General features: G+C 55.7%; 1 protein-coding gene across 1 annotated transcript in view; it reads left to right on the top strand.

Annotated features, from left to right (window-relative positions):
- Positions 1 to 18320, top strand: part of vtcn1 (V-set domain containing T cell activation inhibitor 1) — a 62077-nt gene that overhangs the window by 18620 nt on the left and 25137 nt on the right. Inside the window, exon 2 of the mRNA XM_072513776.1 lies at positions 1987 to 2036. Within this exon, the coding sequence (XP_072369877.1) occupies positions 1987 to 2036 (50 nt within the window). The remainder of the gene's footprint in view (positions 1 to 1986; positions 2037 to 18320) is intronic.

Here is an 18320-nt window from a genome sequence, read left to right as displayed (position 1 = left end):
CCCTCACCTCTCCCCCTCCTCATCACTGCCATCCAACCCCTATCACCCTCACTCCAACACCTCTTCATACCCTCACCTCATCGCCTTCTCATCACTCCCTTCCCATCCCCCTCCTCATCAGGCCCATTCCCACCTCCTCCTCCTTACCCAATTCTGACTGCAGCATCATTTGGAAAACCATCCAGTGACAATCAGCTTCTATCAGGAATGAAAGGATGTTGCCTAAAATGTAGCCGTGACGATATGAGCAGCGCCATCTTTGCTCCTGGCTGTTGCTGACTCTTTATCACTCTTCTGACCATGGATCCTTTTCCAACAGCCAATAATATCCCCAAGAGTCATTATTTCCTTGCTTTATTTCCAAATAAATGAAACCTTATGTTTATTTGAGTAAAACTTAATTTACAGCTCAAACTCTTTTACCTATTTCAGGCTTACTGTAAAATATATTCGAAGCATATTTCCATTCTGTTGTACACAATTGTTGTCTTTTCAAGGTTTTGTATAGATTCACGATTGAACTTGATCTCTCTATGTCTGCAACTAGTGACAGAAAGCCCAGTAACCATTAACCATTCTGTGGCCACATTCACTTGAGGAAAGCAGATGCTTTTGATATCTTGCAAACCTGAACAGTAAAACCACATCAACCAGACCATCTCATTTCATCTTATATTATTATTTTTCATTTTGAACATGTATCCCTTCACATTTGGTGACACAGAATTCCAAGTACTTTTTTGCCCATATTCTTTTCAATATATAAGACCATTAGACGAAGAAGCAGAAGGAGGCCATTCAGCCCACCCTGTCTTCCCTACCATTCAATGAGATCATGACTGAACTGAATTGGATGTTCCTCAACTCCACTTTCCCGCCTTATCCCCAGGACCCTTGTTTCTCTTACTGATTAAAAACCTGTCTATCTCAGCCTTGAACATACTTAATTAGGCAACCTCTGCAGCCCTCTGTGGTAAAACATTCCACAGGTTCACTACCCTTTGAGAGAATAAATTCCTCCTCTTTGTCTTAATAAGATTATGCTCTCTGGTCCTAGACTTTCCCACAAAGTGAACCAACCTCTCAGCATCTATCTTGTCAAGTCCCCTGAGAATTCTATATGTCTCAATAAGATTGCCTTTCATTCTTTTAAACTCTAATGCGTACAGGCTCAACCTACTCAACCTCTCATGAGAAAATCCCTCCATATCTGGAATCAACCCAGTGAACCATCACTGCACTGCCTCCAATGGGAGCATACCTTTCTTTAGATAAAGGGACCAAAACTGTATTAGAGTTGTGGTCTAACTAGTGCCTTGTAGGGGCTGGTTTAGCACACTGGGCTAAATCGCTGGCTTTTAAATGCAGACAAAGGCAGGCCAGCAACACCAGTTCAATTCCCGTACCAGCTTACCCGGACAGGTGCCGGAATGTGGCGACTAGGGGCTTTTCACAGTAACTTCATTTGAAGCCTACTTGTGACAATAAGCAATTTTCATTGTATAATTTTAGCAAGACTTCCCTACTTTTATACCCAATTCCTATGAAATAAAGATTCTGTTGTGAGATCCTGCCCAGTAGGTACACTGCCAATTTGAATCTCTGGCTATTTCTTACCTTTAAGAAAACAATCCATCTTTACAGTCGTCTTGCCAGCAGCTGGAAGGTGGAAGCAACTCTGCTCCGTGATTTGGTGCGAGGGTGCGACCCATCAGGTCCATGGGACATATTGGCCCGTGGATGCATATTTTTTGTAGCTCCCTCTAGTCTTCAGAAATACTTGTGTCTCCTACGTTAATATTTCCTGGAAATGTAGACACAACTCTCTCTAGTTTTATTCAATTAGTTGATGTGCACAAATTAACTGAAGTAGTTACAGAGCTGTACCCTGAGGGATAACATTACCACAGCATATCCACTTAGAAACAGCCCTTAATTCTTATTGTCACGTTCCACCCTTCTAACCAGTCAATAATTATTTTTCAGGATGCTGTCACTGTGCCCTCTACTGCTTTGTTTGCTGTTCAGTCACATTGGTAAGTTTTTTTTTCTTTTTTTGAAAGGACATGAATAAACCTACATAAAGATGCAAATCTGAATGCGGCATTTATTAGATATATCTGGCAAATCGTGTTAAACTAATTTGATTGTTTTTTTTGGTGAAGCAACTGAGGATTGATGAGGGGAATGTAGTTGATGTGGTGTATGTGAACATCCAAAGGGTCTTTGGTTAAGTATCACATCAGGCTTGTCAGCAAAGTTTAAGATAATGGATTAAAAGTGATATTGGTGGCATGGAAGCGAAGTTGACTTATTGACAGGAAACAGAGGGTCAAATCTTCTAGTCTTTGGATTGTTGGCGACTGGACATACAGCTAAAGATGCGTGGCAGGACTCTACAGAAAACCTGACACATGAATCTATGTGGGAATTGTCCAGGAAGTTTAAATTTCCCTGAGATCCTCTGCAAATCCGACTCTGAACTAGTTCCTGATACTTGCCTGACTAGCAATGTAGGAAGTGTTAGACAGGTTAAACCTCGTCTAACAGCTGACTACACAACTGACCCTCCCCTCCGCAACTATGCCACCTGACCCTCTGACCTGACTGCCCCTCAACCCTGCAACACGACTAACCCCCAACTTTACACAACCACTCCCTGACCCTACCTGACTATGCCCAACCACTGTGCTAACCCCCTAACCTGGCTACCCACTACTGCCTCCACCTTGCCCCTTCACCCAGCTCATCCACTTATCAGCCTACCCATTTACCCACCTCATCTATCCACTTATCGACCATACCCACCTCATCCTCTTACCTGCATATCCACCCTACCCATTCACTCATGAATCCACGTAACCATTCATCCTTTCACCCATTCATTAACATTCAAAGATTGCCCCTTTATTTTTTTTTGCAAATGTATTTTATTACAAACATGGATCAAAACAGTTTACAGTGAATAAACACCCCGGAAAACATGCTTCCCAACAATCAACTATTCAGGATGTACATATTTTTCCCCCTTTTCACCCCCCCCCTCCCCCACGATGAACAGCCCCTCAAACACAGTCACAAACATCCCCCACCTTTCCTCAAACCTCTTGAAGAGCCCCTTAATTCATACTTTATCTTCTCTGATCGCAGGAAATCGTACAGATCACCCAACCAAGCCACTACCCCCGGTGGAAGATTGCCCCTTAAAACTTAAACGGCTGCTCTTGCCATAAAAAGGGGACATGTTTTCTGTGCTGACCCTCTTCACAGGCCCATGTGCTGAATACGTTCTTCAGGAATCTACAACGGGGGCGAAATTCTCCGTTATCGGTGGAAAGTCCGCCGATCGGCGCAAAAAACGGCGCAAATCCGACTTGCGTCACGTCGGAAAAGTGGGTCGAAAGTCTCCGGCCCGAAATGGGCTAGCAGCGACGTAACGGGATCCGCTCTTGCGCAGTGGTTCACGCCGTGCAGCGTCATACGCGCCGCATGGCGTGACGGCTCATAAGGCCGCACTGCTCCCCCCCACCCGACCGGAACACCCGACCGGAACACCCGACTGGATGGCTGGCCGCCGCTCAGCCCCGAGGTTCGAGTCACGGGATGTGGAGGCGCTCCTGGACGCGGTGGAGCAGAGGAAGGACGCCCTGTATCCCGGGCACGGCCGCAGAGTTGCCCCACGCCACAGCCGGCGTCTGTGGAGGGAAGTGACAGAGGCCGTCACCGCTGCGGCCCTGACACCACGGACAGGCACCCAGTGCCACAAGAAGGTGAACGACCTCGTCAGAGCAGGCAGGGTGAGCCTCCCCATATCCCCCCCTCCCCCATATCCCCCCCTCCCCCATATCCCCCCATCCCCCATATCCCCCCTCCCCATATCCCCCCTCCCCCATATCCCCCCATCCCCCATATCCGCCATATCCCCCCTCCCCCATATCCCCCCTCCCCATATCCCCCTCCCCATATCCCCCTCCCCATATCCCCCTCCCCATATCCCCCCTCCCCCAAATCCCCCTCCCCCATATCCCCCCTCCACATATCCCCCCTCCCCATATCCCCCCTCCCCCATATCCCCCCTCCCCCATATCCCCCTCCCCCATATCCCCCCTCCCCCATATCCCCCTCCCCCATATCCCTCCTCCCCCATATCCCTCCTCCCCATATCCCCCCTCCCCCATATCCCCCCTCCCCCATATCCCCCATATACCCCCCTCCCCCATATCCCTCCTCCCCATATCCCTCCTCCCCCATATCCCCCCTCCCCCATATCCCCCCTCCCCCATATCCCCCCTCCCCCATATCCCCCCTCCACCATATCCCCCATATCCCTCCTCCCCCATATCCCCCCTCCCCCATATCCCCCTCCCCATATCCCCCCTCCCCATATCCCCCCTCCCCTATGTCCCCCATATCCCCCCTTCCCCCATATCCCCCCTCCCCATATCCCCCATATCCCCCCCGCCCCCATATCCCCCCTCCCCATATCCCCCCTCCCCCATATCCCCCCTTCCCCCATATCCCCTACCCCATATCCCCCTCCCCCATATCCCCCTCCCCCATATCCCCCTTCCCCCATATCCCCCCTCCCCCATATCCCCTTCCCCCATTTCCCCCCTCCCCCATATCCCCCCTTCCCCCCTATCCCCCTCCCCCATATCCCCCCTCCCCCATATCCCCCCTCCCCATATCCCCCCTCCCCCATATCCCCCCTTCCCCCATATCCCCCCTCCCCCATATCCCCCCTTCCCCCCCTCCCCCATATCCCCCCTCCCCCATATCCCCCCTCCCCCATATCCCCAAGTGAATCCAGCCCTAACCTTAACCTCTGCAAAGCACGCGCAACCGATGGCGTGCATTCATATACCTGCCTAACAGTGTTGCCTTTTACCCCTGCCCCCCCCCCCCAACAGGATAAGCGCGCACACAACAATAGGGAGCATGTGAGGACTGGAGGAGGCCCCGCTGATGAGAGGCCACTGACCGAACACGAGGAAAGGGCCCTGGAACTGGCTGGCGGACCTGACGACCGGGAGGTTGCTGATGCAGAGGTCGGGGGCGTAGTAGCAAGTGAGCCACTGACAGCCCGTCCCCATATCCCCCCTCCCCTATATCCCCCTCCCCCATATCACCTGATCACTGCCTGATGTCTAACCATGCATGCTTCATTGTGTATCGCAGGACCAAACGTCCAGGCACCCATCCCCGCAGATGCATACCGCCCGCAGGATGCCCCTCGGAGGCCACGGGAGACGGAGACACACGAACCCTCCAGCATGCGACGCCCGCAGGATGCCCCTCGGAGGCCACGGGAGACGGAGAGACCTGAACCCTCCAGCATGCGACGCCCGCAGGATGCCCCTCGGAGGCCACGGGAGACGGAGAGACCCGGACCCTCCAGCATGCGACGCCCGCAGGATGCCCCTCGCACACCACGGGAGACGGAGAGACCCGCAACCTCCAGCATGCGACGCCCGCAGGATGCCCCTCGCACGCCACGGGAGACGGAGAGACCCGCACCCTCCAGCATGCGACGCCCGCAGGATGCCCCTCGCACACCACGGGAGACGGAGAGACCCGCACCCTCCAGCATGCGACGCCCGCAGGATGCCCCTCGCACACCACGGGAGACGGAGAGACCTGGAGCAACAGGGAGACGACACCCCCGTCACGTGCGGGAGCGACCACCCAGCGACGAGGGGGGCAGCCACAGGCCCCCGTCACATCCGAGCCAGGACACCACTACCCAGGACACCACTACCCAGGACACCACTACCCAGGACACCACTACCCAGGACACCACTACCCGGGACACCACTACCCGGGACACCACTACCCGGGACACCACTACCCGGGACAGCACTACCCAGGAAGACAAAATAGTGGATGGGTGGAGACGAACCCCCACCCCAAAGTGCCATGGACTCCTCAGAGTGGGACGAAGAGCACGACACAACGCCACTGCTGTCACCAACACCCTCCACCATCGCAGAAACACTCACCTCGGTTGGGCACTTCAGTGATGAGGCGTCTGGCACACTCACTGGTGAGCACAACACAGCCGTCCCGGTACAGCAGGTGGAGGTAGGAGCAGCAGAGGGGCCGGGCGGTCGGAGGGCAGCCCAGCCCAAGCGAACATCTGCCGCCCAGATGGATCCCGGGTTCCTGGAGTTACCACACCCACACATAGATCCGATGCAACCACCGACCCGGAGACAAGCGAAGAGGGTGACGGGCGGCTTGCGGTGGCTGCAGTCGCAGGTGGAGGAGTCCACCCGCGTCCAGGAGCTGGGAGTGGTGCCGGTCATGCGTGCCACCCAAGCCGACACCGCACGGGTGGCGTCCGCGGTGGAGGCAATGGGTGCGACGGTGTCAGACATGGGGAACGGTTTGCGAGGCCTGGGGCTTTCCGTGCAGGCGGCGTCTGTGGCCCAGGAAATGGCTGCCCTCTCACAGGAGGCCATGAGCCCGTGCCAGCGCCAGATGGCAGAGGCGCTCAACGCCATAGCCCAGTCTCTGCAGGCCATGGCCCAGTCTCAGCAGGCCATGGCCCAGTCTCAGCAGGCCATGGCCCAGTCTCTGCAGGCCATCGCTGAGGGCATCGGCGCCAGTGGCCATGTGCGAGCCGGCGTCGCACTGTCACAGACAGGGTTTGCCAACACCCTGGGCTCCATGGTTGCAAACCTGCAGACCCCTGTCGATACCAGCACGGGCCTCCAGGACTGGCAGCGCCAGATGTCGGGGGGGGGGGGGCGTCGGATGGCCAGTCCGTTCGCATCCCCCACCCATGTAGAGGCCTGGGGGCCATCGGGCACCCCGAGGGAGGAGGAGGTGGTGTTGTCCGTCCCGGCTCCCCCTGTAGGGGAGGTCCCGGTACACCGTGACACCTCGGACTCCCCCCCTTCCGTCCCAGGTGCATTGGGTGGGCAACGGGCAGGACAGGCTGGCAGCTCGCCATCCCAGTCACCCGGGCCGCAGCCTGGCCCATCTAGGCCAGGACGCCCCAGGAAACGGCCGCCAAAGGGATCCAGTGTCAGAGGGCAGGAATCACAGGAGTCCACCTCCAGTTCTGCTGTACCGTCTGGGGAACCACGTAGACGTAGTCAAAGGGCCCGTAAGGCCAAACAATTAGACACTGAGTAAGTTGGCACGGGTGCAGAGCACAGATGAGTTTTCGGGGCTAGGGCACGTGCATGAACTCCTTTGGTTATTAAAGTCAATGTTACATCTACAGAAGCTGCCTTTGTGCTCTGTCCAAAGCGTGCGGGGGTGTCATGTACGTTGAGCGCAAGTGTGTGTGTGAGGGGTGGTCTTACCTCAGCCCCAGGTGAGTCTGCCCCGTTCCCCCTGGGCCGCCATCAACATCCCCCCGGGCAGAGGACCGGACCGTGCGCTGCAGTGTCACAGCCGCATGCAGGGATGGTCCGGGTGGATGGTGGTACTGTGGCCATGGGTCAGACATAGTCCAACGATGTGGAGCCAGGAGCTCACCGCAGGGCGGGTTGTCATCATCCTCCATGGCCTGCAATAGACACGCGTCCACCCGCAACTGTGTGAGCCCGGCCCGTTGTGCCGCAGGTGGGTCGGCAATGGGGGGGTGGTGTGCATGCGGGTGGGGTGGGTGGGGTTGGGGAGGGGGGTGAGGGTGCTGGGTGGGTGGATGGGTGGGGGGTGTGGGTGGTCGGCTGTTGCCATGGTGTGCGGTCTGAGGCCATCCTACCCGATTCCCACGCCCATCAATCAGTGAAGCGGGCGTCTATCAGTCTGTCCCGTGCCCGCTGGGCCAGCCGGTAACGGTGGACAGCCACCCGCCTGTGTCTACCCCGTCTGCCCTGACCATTACCCCCATCCCCCTCATCTGGGGAGGACTGGGCCTCTTCCTGCTGCTCCTCCACTCCGCCCTCCTCTGCCTGCGGCACATCGCCCCTCTGCTGGGCTATGTTGTGCAGGACGCAGCACACCACAATGATGCGGCCGACCCTATCTGACCGATACTGGAGGGCGCCCCCAGAGAGGTCCAGGCACCTGAAACGCATCTTCAGCACGCCAAAGCACCTCTCTATCACTCCCCTTGTCGCTACATGGGCATAATTGTAGCGGTTCTCCGCCTCATTGCGTGGCCTCCGTATAGGCTTCATCAGCCACGATCGCAATGGGTAGCCCCTGTCGCCCAGCAACCAGCCTCTCAGCCGGGGATGGCGTCCCTCGTACATGCCGGGGATGGATGACCGCGACAACACGTATGAGTCGTGTACACTGCCTGGGTAACGGGCGCAGACGTGCAGGATCATCATGCGGTGGTCGCAGACCACCTGTATGTTCATCGAATAGGTCCCCTTCCCATTGGTGAACACGGCCCTGTCATCTGCAGGTGGCCGCACGGCGACGTGCATCCCATCAATCGCGCCCTGGACCATGGGGAACCCGGCCACGGCAGAGAAGCCCACGGCCCGGGCATCTTGGCTGGCCCGGTCCACGGGGAAGCGGATGTAGCGGTGCGCCATGGCATATAGGGCATCTGTCACTGCCCGGATGCACCGATGCACCGATGTCTGCGATATGCCGGACAGGTCCCCACTCGGTGCCTGGAATGACCCCGTTGCATGAAAGTTCAGGGCCACCGTAACATTGACGGACACGGGGAGAGGGTGTCCCCCGCCAGTGCCACGCGGTGACAGGTGTGCCAGCAGGTGGCAGATGTGTGCCACGGTTTCCCACCTCATCCGGAGTCTCCGCCTGCATCCCCGGTCCGTGAGATCCTGGTATGACTGCCGGAGCCGATACACACGGGGCGCCCTCGGGTGCCTCCGTTGCCGTGGGGCTGCGACGTCCTCCTCCCCCTCCTCGTCCTGTCGGTCAGGTGTCCCTCCAGTCTGGGCGGCTGCCTCCTGTCCCTCTGCGGCAGCCTGCGCCACCTCTCTGGCACGCTCCTCCTCCTCCTCCTCCTCATCCAGGGCAACATAGACATGAGAGGCTGCCGCCATGGCGGCCAACATCGCTGGATGATCGGAAAATGTGACGGCCTGGTGGGGGGAGGGGAACGACGACATGTCATCATTGCCCAGATCCCCATCTCCCCCCAGCCAGGTGGCATGGACCGCATGGGTCCAACTGTTGGAGGCTGGCACCTGGCCAGGTGGACCAACTCACTTCCCCTCGCATCCCCCTCCCCGGCACGGACCCCCCCCACCTTCACCCCGGCACGGACCCCCCCCCCAACCTCCACCCTGGCACGGACCCCCCCCCCAACCTCCACCCGGGCACGGCCCCCCCCCCCCAACCTCCACCCCGGCACGGACCCCCCATCCCCCTCCCCGGCACGGACCCGCCCCCCAACCTCCAGCCGGCACAGACCCCCCCCCCCCACCTCCACCCCGGCACGGACCCCCCCCCAACCTCCACCCCGGCATGGACCCCCCCCCCAACCTCCACCCCGGCACGGACCCCCCATCCCCCTCCGCGGCACGGACCCCCCCCCCAACTTCCACCCCGGCACGGACCCCCCCCCAACCTCCACCCCGGCACGGACCCCCCCCCAACCTCCACCCCGGCACGGACCCCCCCCAACCTCCACCCCGGCACGGACCTCCCCATCCCCCTCCCCGGCACGGACCCCCCCCAACCTCCACCCCGGCACGGACCCCCCATCCCCCTGCCCGGCACGGACCCCCTCCCGGCACTCCCCCGGAGCCCAGCCTACTCTAACCACCACCCCTCCCCCCGCCGCACACACACACACACAACCCGAGACACACCTCTCCTCACGCATTCAGACTGCGGCCACGCCATCGCCTGCCCAGAGCCAACCCCCCAGGCCGTCACTCACCTCCATGCTGGTCGGCGTGAACCTGGAGCACAGGGTCACGCCGATGAAAAGGAGGTTTAATTTACGTCGACGTGAACGGTCATCACGTCGACGGGACTTCGGCCCATCTGGAAGGGAGAATATCGGCAGGCCGAAAATCGGCTGCCTTGCGCAGGCCCGTGACATTCTCCGCGGCAGCGGTGACATTAACGCCCCGCCGACTTTTCTCCCTTCGGAGACTTCGGCAACCGGCGGGGGCGGGATTCACGACGGCCAACGGCCATTCTCCGACCCTCTGGGGGGTCGGAGAATGACGCCCCTGAAGTCAGACTATGCAGCAGATCTGAAACAGATCAGACGATTTCAGCCAGGGTGGACTGTTGAACAGTTGGTTTTCGGTATATCATGGGTTCCCTGACGGTGACTATCAGGACCATTGTTTTTCTTGATATATAGTAATGACCGATACTTTGGTGCCCAGGGCACAATTTAAACTTGTGAACTGTGAGGAGAATATAGATAGATATCAAGAGGACATAGGTTGTATGACAGACACGTGGCAGTCAGATTTAATGTCGAGCAATGTGAAGTGATTCATTTTGTTATGAAGAATGTGGAAAGACAATATAAATGAAAGGATATATTTTTACAGGGGATAAGGGAGCAGAGAAGCTTGGGGATTTTTTGTACAGAACACTGAGCATAACTATGCATATGGGGTCCTAGGCTTTATAAATAGAGGCACAGAGTACAAAGAAAGCAAGTTATGGGGAACCTTTACAAAACACTGTTTCAGCCTTAATTGGAGTATTGTGTCCAACTCTGGGGCTCACAATTTAGGAAGGATCTGAAGGTTTTGGAGAGGATGCAGAAAAATTTATGAGAACGGCTTCGGGGATGAGGCACTATGGTTATGTGATTAGACTGTCAAATCTGGGGCTGGGACTACTGCGAGAAGCTTCAGCGGAGATTTGCAAGTGGTCAGCAAAATAATGAAGTGTCTTGACAGAGGGGAGGAAGTGGTGTAGTGGTACTAATAATCCAGCGACTCAGACATTCTCTAGGGACCCAGGTTCAAATCCCGACATGCAGATGGTGAAAGATGAATTCAATTAAAAATATCTGGAATTAAAAGCCTAAAGATGACCATGAAACCATCTGGTTCACTAATGTCCTTTAGGGAAGGAAATCTGCTGTCCTTACTTGGTCTGGCCTACATGTGACTCCAGACGCACAGCAGTTGATTCTTAGTGAGCAAAAATGCTGGCATTGACACTGATGCTTACATTCCATGTATTCCCATGAATGAATACAAAAAAGGGTAAATTATTCGCTCCTATAGGCGGAAGGATCAAGAACCAGACAACATTGATTTAAGGTTAGATAGGAGGTTTCGGAGGTGGCAGGGAGCAGGTATTGAGAAACTGGGAGTTCTGTTTATTGATGGAAGCTTTCCTTGTTTGGAGGATTTGGAAGAGGAGTTTGAATTGCCGGGAGGGAATGGGTTTCGTTATCTGCAGGTGAGGGATTTTGTGCGAAGGCAGGTTTTGACCTTTCCGCTCCTACCACCACAGCGGATACAGGATAAGGTAGTTTCTAGAACAGAGCTAGGGGAGGGGTAGGTATCGGAAACCTATAAAGAACTTATGGAATGGGAGGGAATGCAGATAGGGGAGTTAAAGCGTAAATGGGAGGATGAGTTGGAAAAGGAGTTAGAGGCGGGTCTGTGGGAGGATGCCCTAAGCAGAGTCATCACGTCTTCATCAGGCTCAGCCTGATACAATTCAAGGTGGTTCACCGGGCATACATGACGGTGGTCTGGATGAGCAGGTTTTTTTGGGTAGAAGACAGGTGTGTGAGGTGTGCAGGAGGCCTGCAAATCATGTCACATGTTTTGGACATGTCCGAAGCTTAAGGGATTCTGGCAAGGATTTGCGGATGTCATGTCCACAGTGCTAAAATCGAGGGTGGCACTGAGTCCAGAGGTACGATTTTTGGAGTGTTGGGAATCCAGGGGGCGAGAGAGGCTGACGTTTTAGCATTTGCCTCCTTGGTAGCCCGGAGAGGGATCTTATTGGCATGGAGGGACTCGGAGCCCCAAAATCGGCGGCATGGGTGAGCGACATGGCTGGGTTTCTCAGGCTTGAGAAAATCAAGTGCGGCCTAACGGGATCAGTTTTAGGGTTCATACGGAGGTGGCAGCCGTTACCGACTTCTTCGGGGAAAACTAAACTGTTAGCAGGTACAATAAAGTGGGGGGCGTTAGGGAATAAGGGGGGTAGGGGGAGTTAGTTTAGTTTAGGCGGGAACAGCGAGAAGAGATAGAAGGACTTGGGGAGTGTGTGTATAGGCCAGGTTGGCGGGGTATGGTTGTTGGTTGGGGGGGTGTTACACACTGAATTATGTTTACATTTGTATTTATATCTTTCGTTGTTATAAAACCATAAATGCCTTAATCAAATGTTTGTTTAAAAAAAGCATTGATTTAAGGTGATGTGTAAAGTGGCGTGAAGAATTTATCTTTACGCAGTAAGTGGTGAGGATCTGGATTGCACCACCTGACCGTGTGGTGGGCTCAACCATTTAAAAAAAAATTTAGAGTACCCAATTCATTTTTTCCAATTAAGGGTCAATTTAGCGTGGCCAATCCACCTACCCTGCACATCTTTGGGTTGTGGGGGCGAAACCCACAAAAATACAGGGAGAATGTGCAAACTCCACACGGACAGTGACCCAGAACCGGGATCGCCGCCGTAAGGCAGCAGTGCTAACCACTGCGCCACCATGCTGCCCTGCGATGGGCTCAATCATGGATTTTAAAGGAGAATTGGATAATTATCTGCAGATGAGAAATTTTCAGGGCTGCAGGGAAAAGGAAGGAGAGTGGGATTAGCTAAAGCAGGAGAGTGGGATTAGCTAAAGCAGGAGAGTGGGATTAGCTAAGTAACTCAGGTTGTGAAATCATGTTAATGATTATCTGTTTGTTTTGGATTGAAAATGTGTGGTAGTATGTATTAGGGGTCATGTGGGACTGGAAGCCCTAATGTCATTGGCTGACAGATCCCGGGTCCTGGTTGGCCGTTGACCTCTAGCTCCGCCCTGAAGGCGTAGTATAAGAAGCCGGAGTCCTCCCCCGCAGGCCATTCTACTATCGAGCTGCGGGGGAACAGACACGCTTAATAAAGCCTCATCGACTTCACTCTATTCGTCTCACGGAGTCTTTGTGCGCTACAATTTATTAAGCGTGCCTAAAAAGGACTATGGAGCTCAGGATCATCCCGGAATGCCTGAGGATCAGCCCCCACGCAGTGAACGCGGCAGCAGCCTTCAAGCACTGGCAGACTTGTTTCGAGGCCTACCTCAGAACGGCCACCGGCCGGGTCACAGAAGACCAAAAACTACAGGTCCTGCACTCGAGGGTGAGCACGGAGATTTTCTCCCTCATCGAAGACGCGGAGGATTTCCAGACGGCGTTCGCAGCACTGAAAAGTCTCTATGTCCACCCAGTTAACCAAATCTACGCTCGCTACCAGCTCGCGACGAGACGGCAAGGTCCCGGAGAATCGATGGACGAATTCTACGCCGCGCTGCTGATTTTGGGACGAGCCTGCAGCTGCCCTTCGGTGAACGCAAATGAACACACGGACATGTTAATGCGCGATGCTTTTGTGGCAGGTATGAATTCCTCCCAAATCCGCCAAAGACTTCTAGAAAGAGAGTCGCTAGGACTCTCAGAGGCCCGGGCCCTAGCAGCCTCCCTAGACGTGGCCGCGCGTAATACCTGCGCCTACCGCCCCGACCGCGCGGCAGCCCATTGGGCTCCGTACGTACCCGTCGCGACAAACCCCCCCCCCCCCCCCGGACACCCCACAGGCTTGCGCGGTCCAAACGCCAAGTCGCACCGGGGGCGCCCGCACGCCACTTACGCTCCCCAACCCCCCCCCCCCCCCCCGCGCCCCATGTATGACCCGCCGGCGCTACCACTTTGGGTCCCGACCACCGCTCTCCCCGGAGAAGAGGGAGGTCTGCGCGTCTCTAACGCCCCCCAAGCCCCCCCCCCGCGCCCCACGTCTGACCCGCCGGCGCTACCAACTTGGGTCCCGACCACCGTTGTCCCCAGAGATGAGGGAGCCCCACGCGGTCCTAACGCTCCCCAACCCCCCCAGCACCCCATGTGCGACCCGCAGACGCCGCCATTTTGGGTCCCGGCCACCACGAGGGGAGGAAGGGCGCCGCCATCTTGGACCACCCCATACCTGTACGACGCGTGGGGGCGGCCATTTTGTCCACCCCCGCCGCCATCTTGTGACCCCCCAGCCATGTGCGATGTATGGGGACAGCCATTTTGTTCATCCCCGACGCCATCTTGGACGGCAACAACGGACCCCACTCCACTACTACAACCACGTCTCGCTTCAATTACGCTCGATCAAGCTCGGCCCCGGACACTCCAGACGACGACGACAACGGTGCTAATAAACGGCCACGAGACACCCTGCCTAGTCGACTCCGGGAGCACGGAGAGCTTTATCCACCCCGACACGGTAAGACGCTGTTCCTTGACCACCTATCCCAGCGCACAAAAGATTTCCCTAGCTGCAGGATCCCACTCCGTACAGATCCAAGGTTTCTGCATAGTTACCCTAACGGTGCAGGGGAGGGAGTTCAAAAACTACAAACTACACGTCCTTCTGGGGCAGCACGGTAGCATTGTGGATAGCACAATTGCTTCACAGCTCCAGGGTCCCAGGTTCGATTCCGGCTTGGGTCACTGTCTGTGCGGAGTCTGCACATCCTCCCCGTGTGTGCGTGGGTTTCCTCCGGGTGCTCCGGTTTCCTCCCACAGTCCAAAGATGTGCAGTTTAGGTGGATTGGCCATGCTAAATTGCCCTTCGTGTTGGGTGGGGTTACTGGGTTATGGGGATAGGGTGGAGGTGTTGACCTTGGGTAGGGTGCTCTTTCCAAGAGCCGGTGCAGACTCGATGGGCCGAATGGCCTCCTTCTGCACTGTAAATTCTATGAATTCCCCAACTCTGCGCCCCCACTTTACTGGGATTAGATTTCCAGTGCAATCTACAGAGCCTTACGTTCAAATTCGGCGGCCCAATACCCCCACTCACTATCTGCGGCCTCGCAACCCTCAAGGTGCAACCCCCGTCCTTGTTTGCGAACCTCACCCCGGATTGCAAACCCGTCGCCACTAGGAGCAGACGGTACAGCGCCCAGGACCGGACCTTCATTCGGTCCGAAGTCCTGCGGCTACTAAAGGAAGGCATAATCCAGGCCAGCAATAATCCCTGGAGAGCACAGGTGGTAGTAGTGAAGACAGGGGAGAAACAAAGGATGGTCATAGACTATAGCCAGACCATCAACAGGTACACACAACTAGACGCGTACCCTCTCCCCCGCATATCCGACATGTTCAATCGGATTGCCCAATATAAAGTCTTCTCCACCGTGGACCTCAAGTCCGCCTACCATCAGCTCCCCATCCGCCCAAGTGACCGCAAGTACACAGCCTTCGAGGCAGACGGGCGATTATACCATTTCCTAAGGGTCCCATTTGGCGTCACAAATGGGGTCTCGGTCTTCCAACGGGAGATGGACCGAATGGTTGATCAACATGGGTTGCGGGCCACGTTCCCGTATCTCGACAATGTAACCATCTGCGGCCACGACCAGCAGGACCACGACGCCAACCTCCAAAAATTCCTCCAGACCGCCAAAGCCTTGAACCTCACGTACAACGAGGACAAGTGCGTTTTTAGCACCAACCGGCTAGCCATTCTGGGCTACGTAGTGCGCAATGGGATAATAGGCCCCGACCCCGAACGTATGCGCGCCCCCATGGAATTTCCCCTCCCGCACTGCTCAAAAGCCCTGAAACGCTGCCTGGGTTTTTTTTCATACTACGCCCAGTGGGTCCCCCAGTACGCAGACAAGGCCCGCCCCCTAATACAGACCACGACCTTCCCTCTGTCGACAGAGGCTTGCCAGGCCTTCAGCCGCATCAAAGCGGATATCGCAAAGGCCACGATGCGCGCCATCGACGAGTCCCTCCCCTTCCAGGTCGAGAGCGACGCCTCCGACGTAGCTCTAGCGGCCACCCTTAACCAAGCGGGCAATCCCGTGGCCTTTTTCTCCCGAACCCTCCACGCTTCAGAAATCCGCCACTCCTCAGTGGAAAAGGAAGCCCAAGCCATAGTGGAAACTGTGCGACATTGGAGGCATTACCTGGCCGGCAGGAGATTCACTCTCCTCACGGACCAACGGTCGGTAGCCTTCACGTTCGATAATGCACAGCGGGGCAAAATTAAAAACGACAAGATCTTAAGGTGGAGGATCGAGCTCTCCACCTTCAACTACGAGATTTTGTATCGTCCCGGAAAGCTGAATGAGCCGTCCGATGCCCTATCCCGCGGCACATGTGCCAACGCACAAATTAACCGCCTCCAAACCCTCCACGAGGACCTCTGCCACCCGGGGGTCACTCGGTTTTTCCACTTTATCAAGTCCCGTAATCTCCCATACTCTTTAGAGGAGGTCCGTACAGTCACAAGGGACTGCCACATCTGCGCGGAATGCAAGCCGCATTTTTTCAGGCCGGATGGTGCGCACCTGATTAAGGCTTCCCGCCCCTTTGAACGCCTTAGTCTCGATTTCAAAGGGCCCCTCCCCTCCACCGACCGCAACACATACTTTCTTAATGTGGTGATGAATACTCCCGCTTCCCATTCGCCATTCCCTGCTCTGACATGACTGCGGCCACAGTCATTAAAGCCCTGAACACCATCTTCACACTGTTCGGTTGCCCCGCATACGTCCACAGCGACAGGGGGTCCTCTTTCATGAGTGACGAGCTGCGCCAGTTCCTGCTCAGCAAGGGCATAGCCTCAAGCAGGACGACCAGCTACAACCCCCGGGGGAACGGGCAAGTAGAGAGGGAGAACGGCACGGTCTGGAAGGCCGTCCTACTGGCCCTACGGTCCAGGGACCTCCCAGTTTCACGGTGGCAGGAGGTCCTCCCGGACGCTCTCCATTCCATCCGGTCGCTATTATGTACGAGCACTAATCAAACGCCACATGAGCGTCTCATTGTCTTCCCTAGGAGGTCCTCCTCTGGAACGTCGCTGCCGACCTGGCTGGCGGTCCCAGGACCCATCTTGCTCCGAAAGCATGTGCGGGCACACAAGGCGGACTCGTTGGTCGAAAGGGTTCACCTCCTCCACGTGAACCCGCAGTACGCTTACGTGGAGTACCCCGACGGTCGACAGGACACGGTCTCCCTGTGGGATCTGGCGCCCGCCGGCAACACACACACCCCCCCCCCCCCGACACCATTCACCCAACCCCCCCCTTCCTGCCACCGCCGCACCCCGTGACCGCCCCCTACCCAGGAGGATCGGTTCCCCTCCCCTCAGGCCCGACCAAGAATAAAGCCCAAGCTGAAACCGTAAGGCTCCCGGAGACGACAACACCGGTACAAGCACCACCACCACCACCGGGGCCGAGGCGATCGACACGGACGACCAGACCGCCCGACCGACTCGTGGCGTCGATCTAAATCAATATATGGACTTTTCACAAGAACATTTTGCTTTTCTCCCGATACCTTCTGTAAATAGTTGAAACAGGACAAAATTGTACATACTGTATTGCCATGTGAATGTTTTCCTCCCAGGACCAGCCCTGTAAACCCTTTCCACCATGCGAAGCATCACCCCGCCGGGTTCATTTTTGACAAGGGGTGAATATGGTAGTATGTATTAGGGGTCATGTGGCACTGGAAGCCCCAATGTCATTGGCTGACAGATCCCGGGTCCTGGTTGGCCGTTGACCTCTAGCTCCGCCCTGAAGGCGGAGTATAAGAAGCCGGAGTCCTCCCCCGCAGGCCATTCTACTATCGAGCTGCGGGGGAACAGACACGCTTAATAAAGCCTCATCGACTTCACTCTATTCGTCTCACGGAGTCTTTGTGCGCTACAAAATGTATGGACGATTTTCATTTTATGTACCAGGAGCCTGCAATCTGAACATCTATAACCTGAGCAGGCACATTTCCAGTCACCCTCACCAATAATACTTTGGCTAGGGTAACTAATGAATAAGGAAAATCTTTGAAACAGAATAGTGAAAAATTTCTGTCTGACTGAACTATATTTCTGTTATAATTAATCAAAAAAAGGTCTAAAGTCAGTGAAATCCTCTGATTTAAATACTTTGGCTATTAGTATGGCACTTGACAGAATAAATCTTAGATAGTTGCTAACCGTCTGTTATTGTTTTAAGCCTTGGTTTAGGCTCAGGCCTTTACTGTCACACAGGAGTGTTCATGCTGTACTCTAGAATGTAGAACACACATTCTAGCTGCCACTTAATTGGAGAAGGGGCCTTATCCACTCTGTTCTCACATTCTCACCACTATCGTTGTAAATGATGAGTGGCAAGGATTGCCTCTCCAAGCAGCGGCTTCTTTCTAAACAGGAAAATTGGATATGATGATAATGCCAGGGCTGAA

Source organism: Scyliorhinus torazame, chromosome 8 (genome assembly GCF_047496885.1).
Source record: "Scyliorhinus torazame isolate Kashiwa2021f chromosome 8, sScyTor2.1, whole genome shotgun sequence".
NCBI classification, from domain to species: Eukaryota; Metazoa; Chordata; class Chondrichthyes; order Carcharhiniformes; family Scyliorhinidae; genus Scyliorhinus; species Scyliorhinus torazame.
This window is presented reverse-complemented; position numbering and strand designations above follow the sequence as displayed.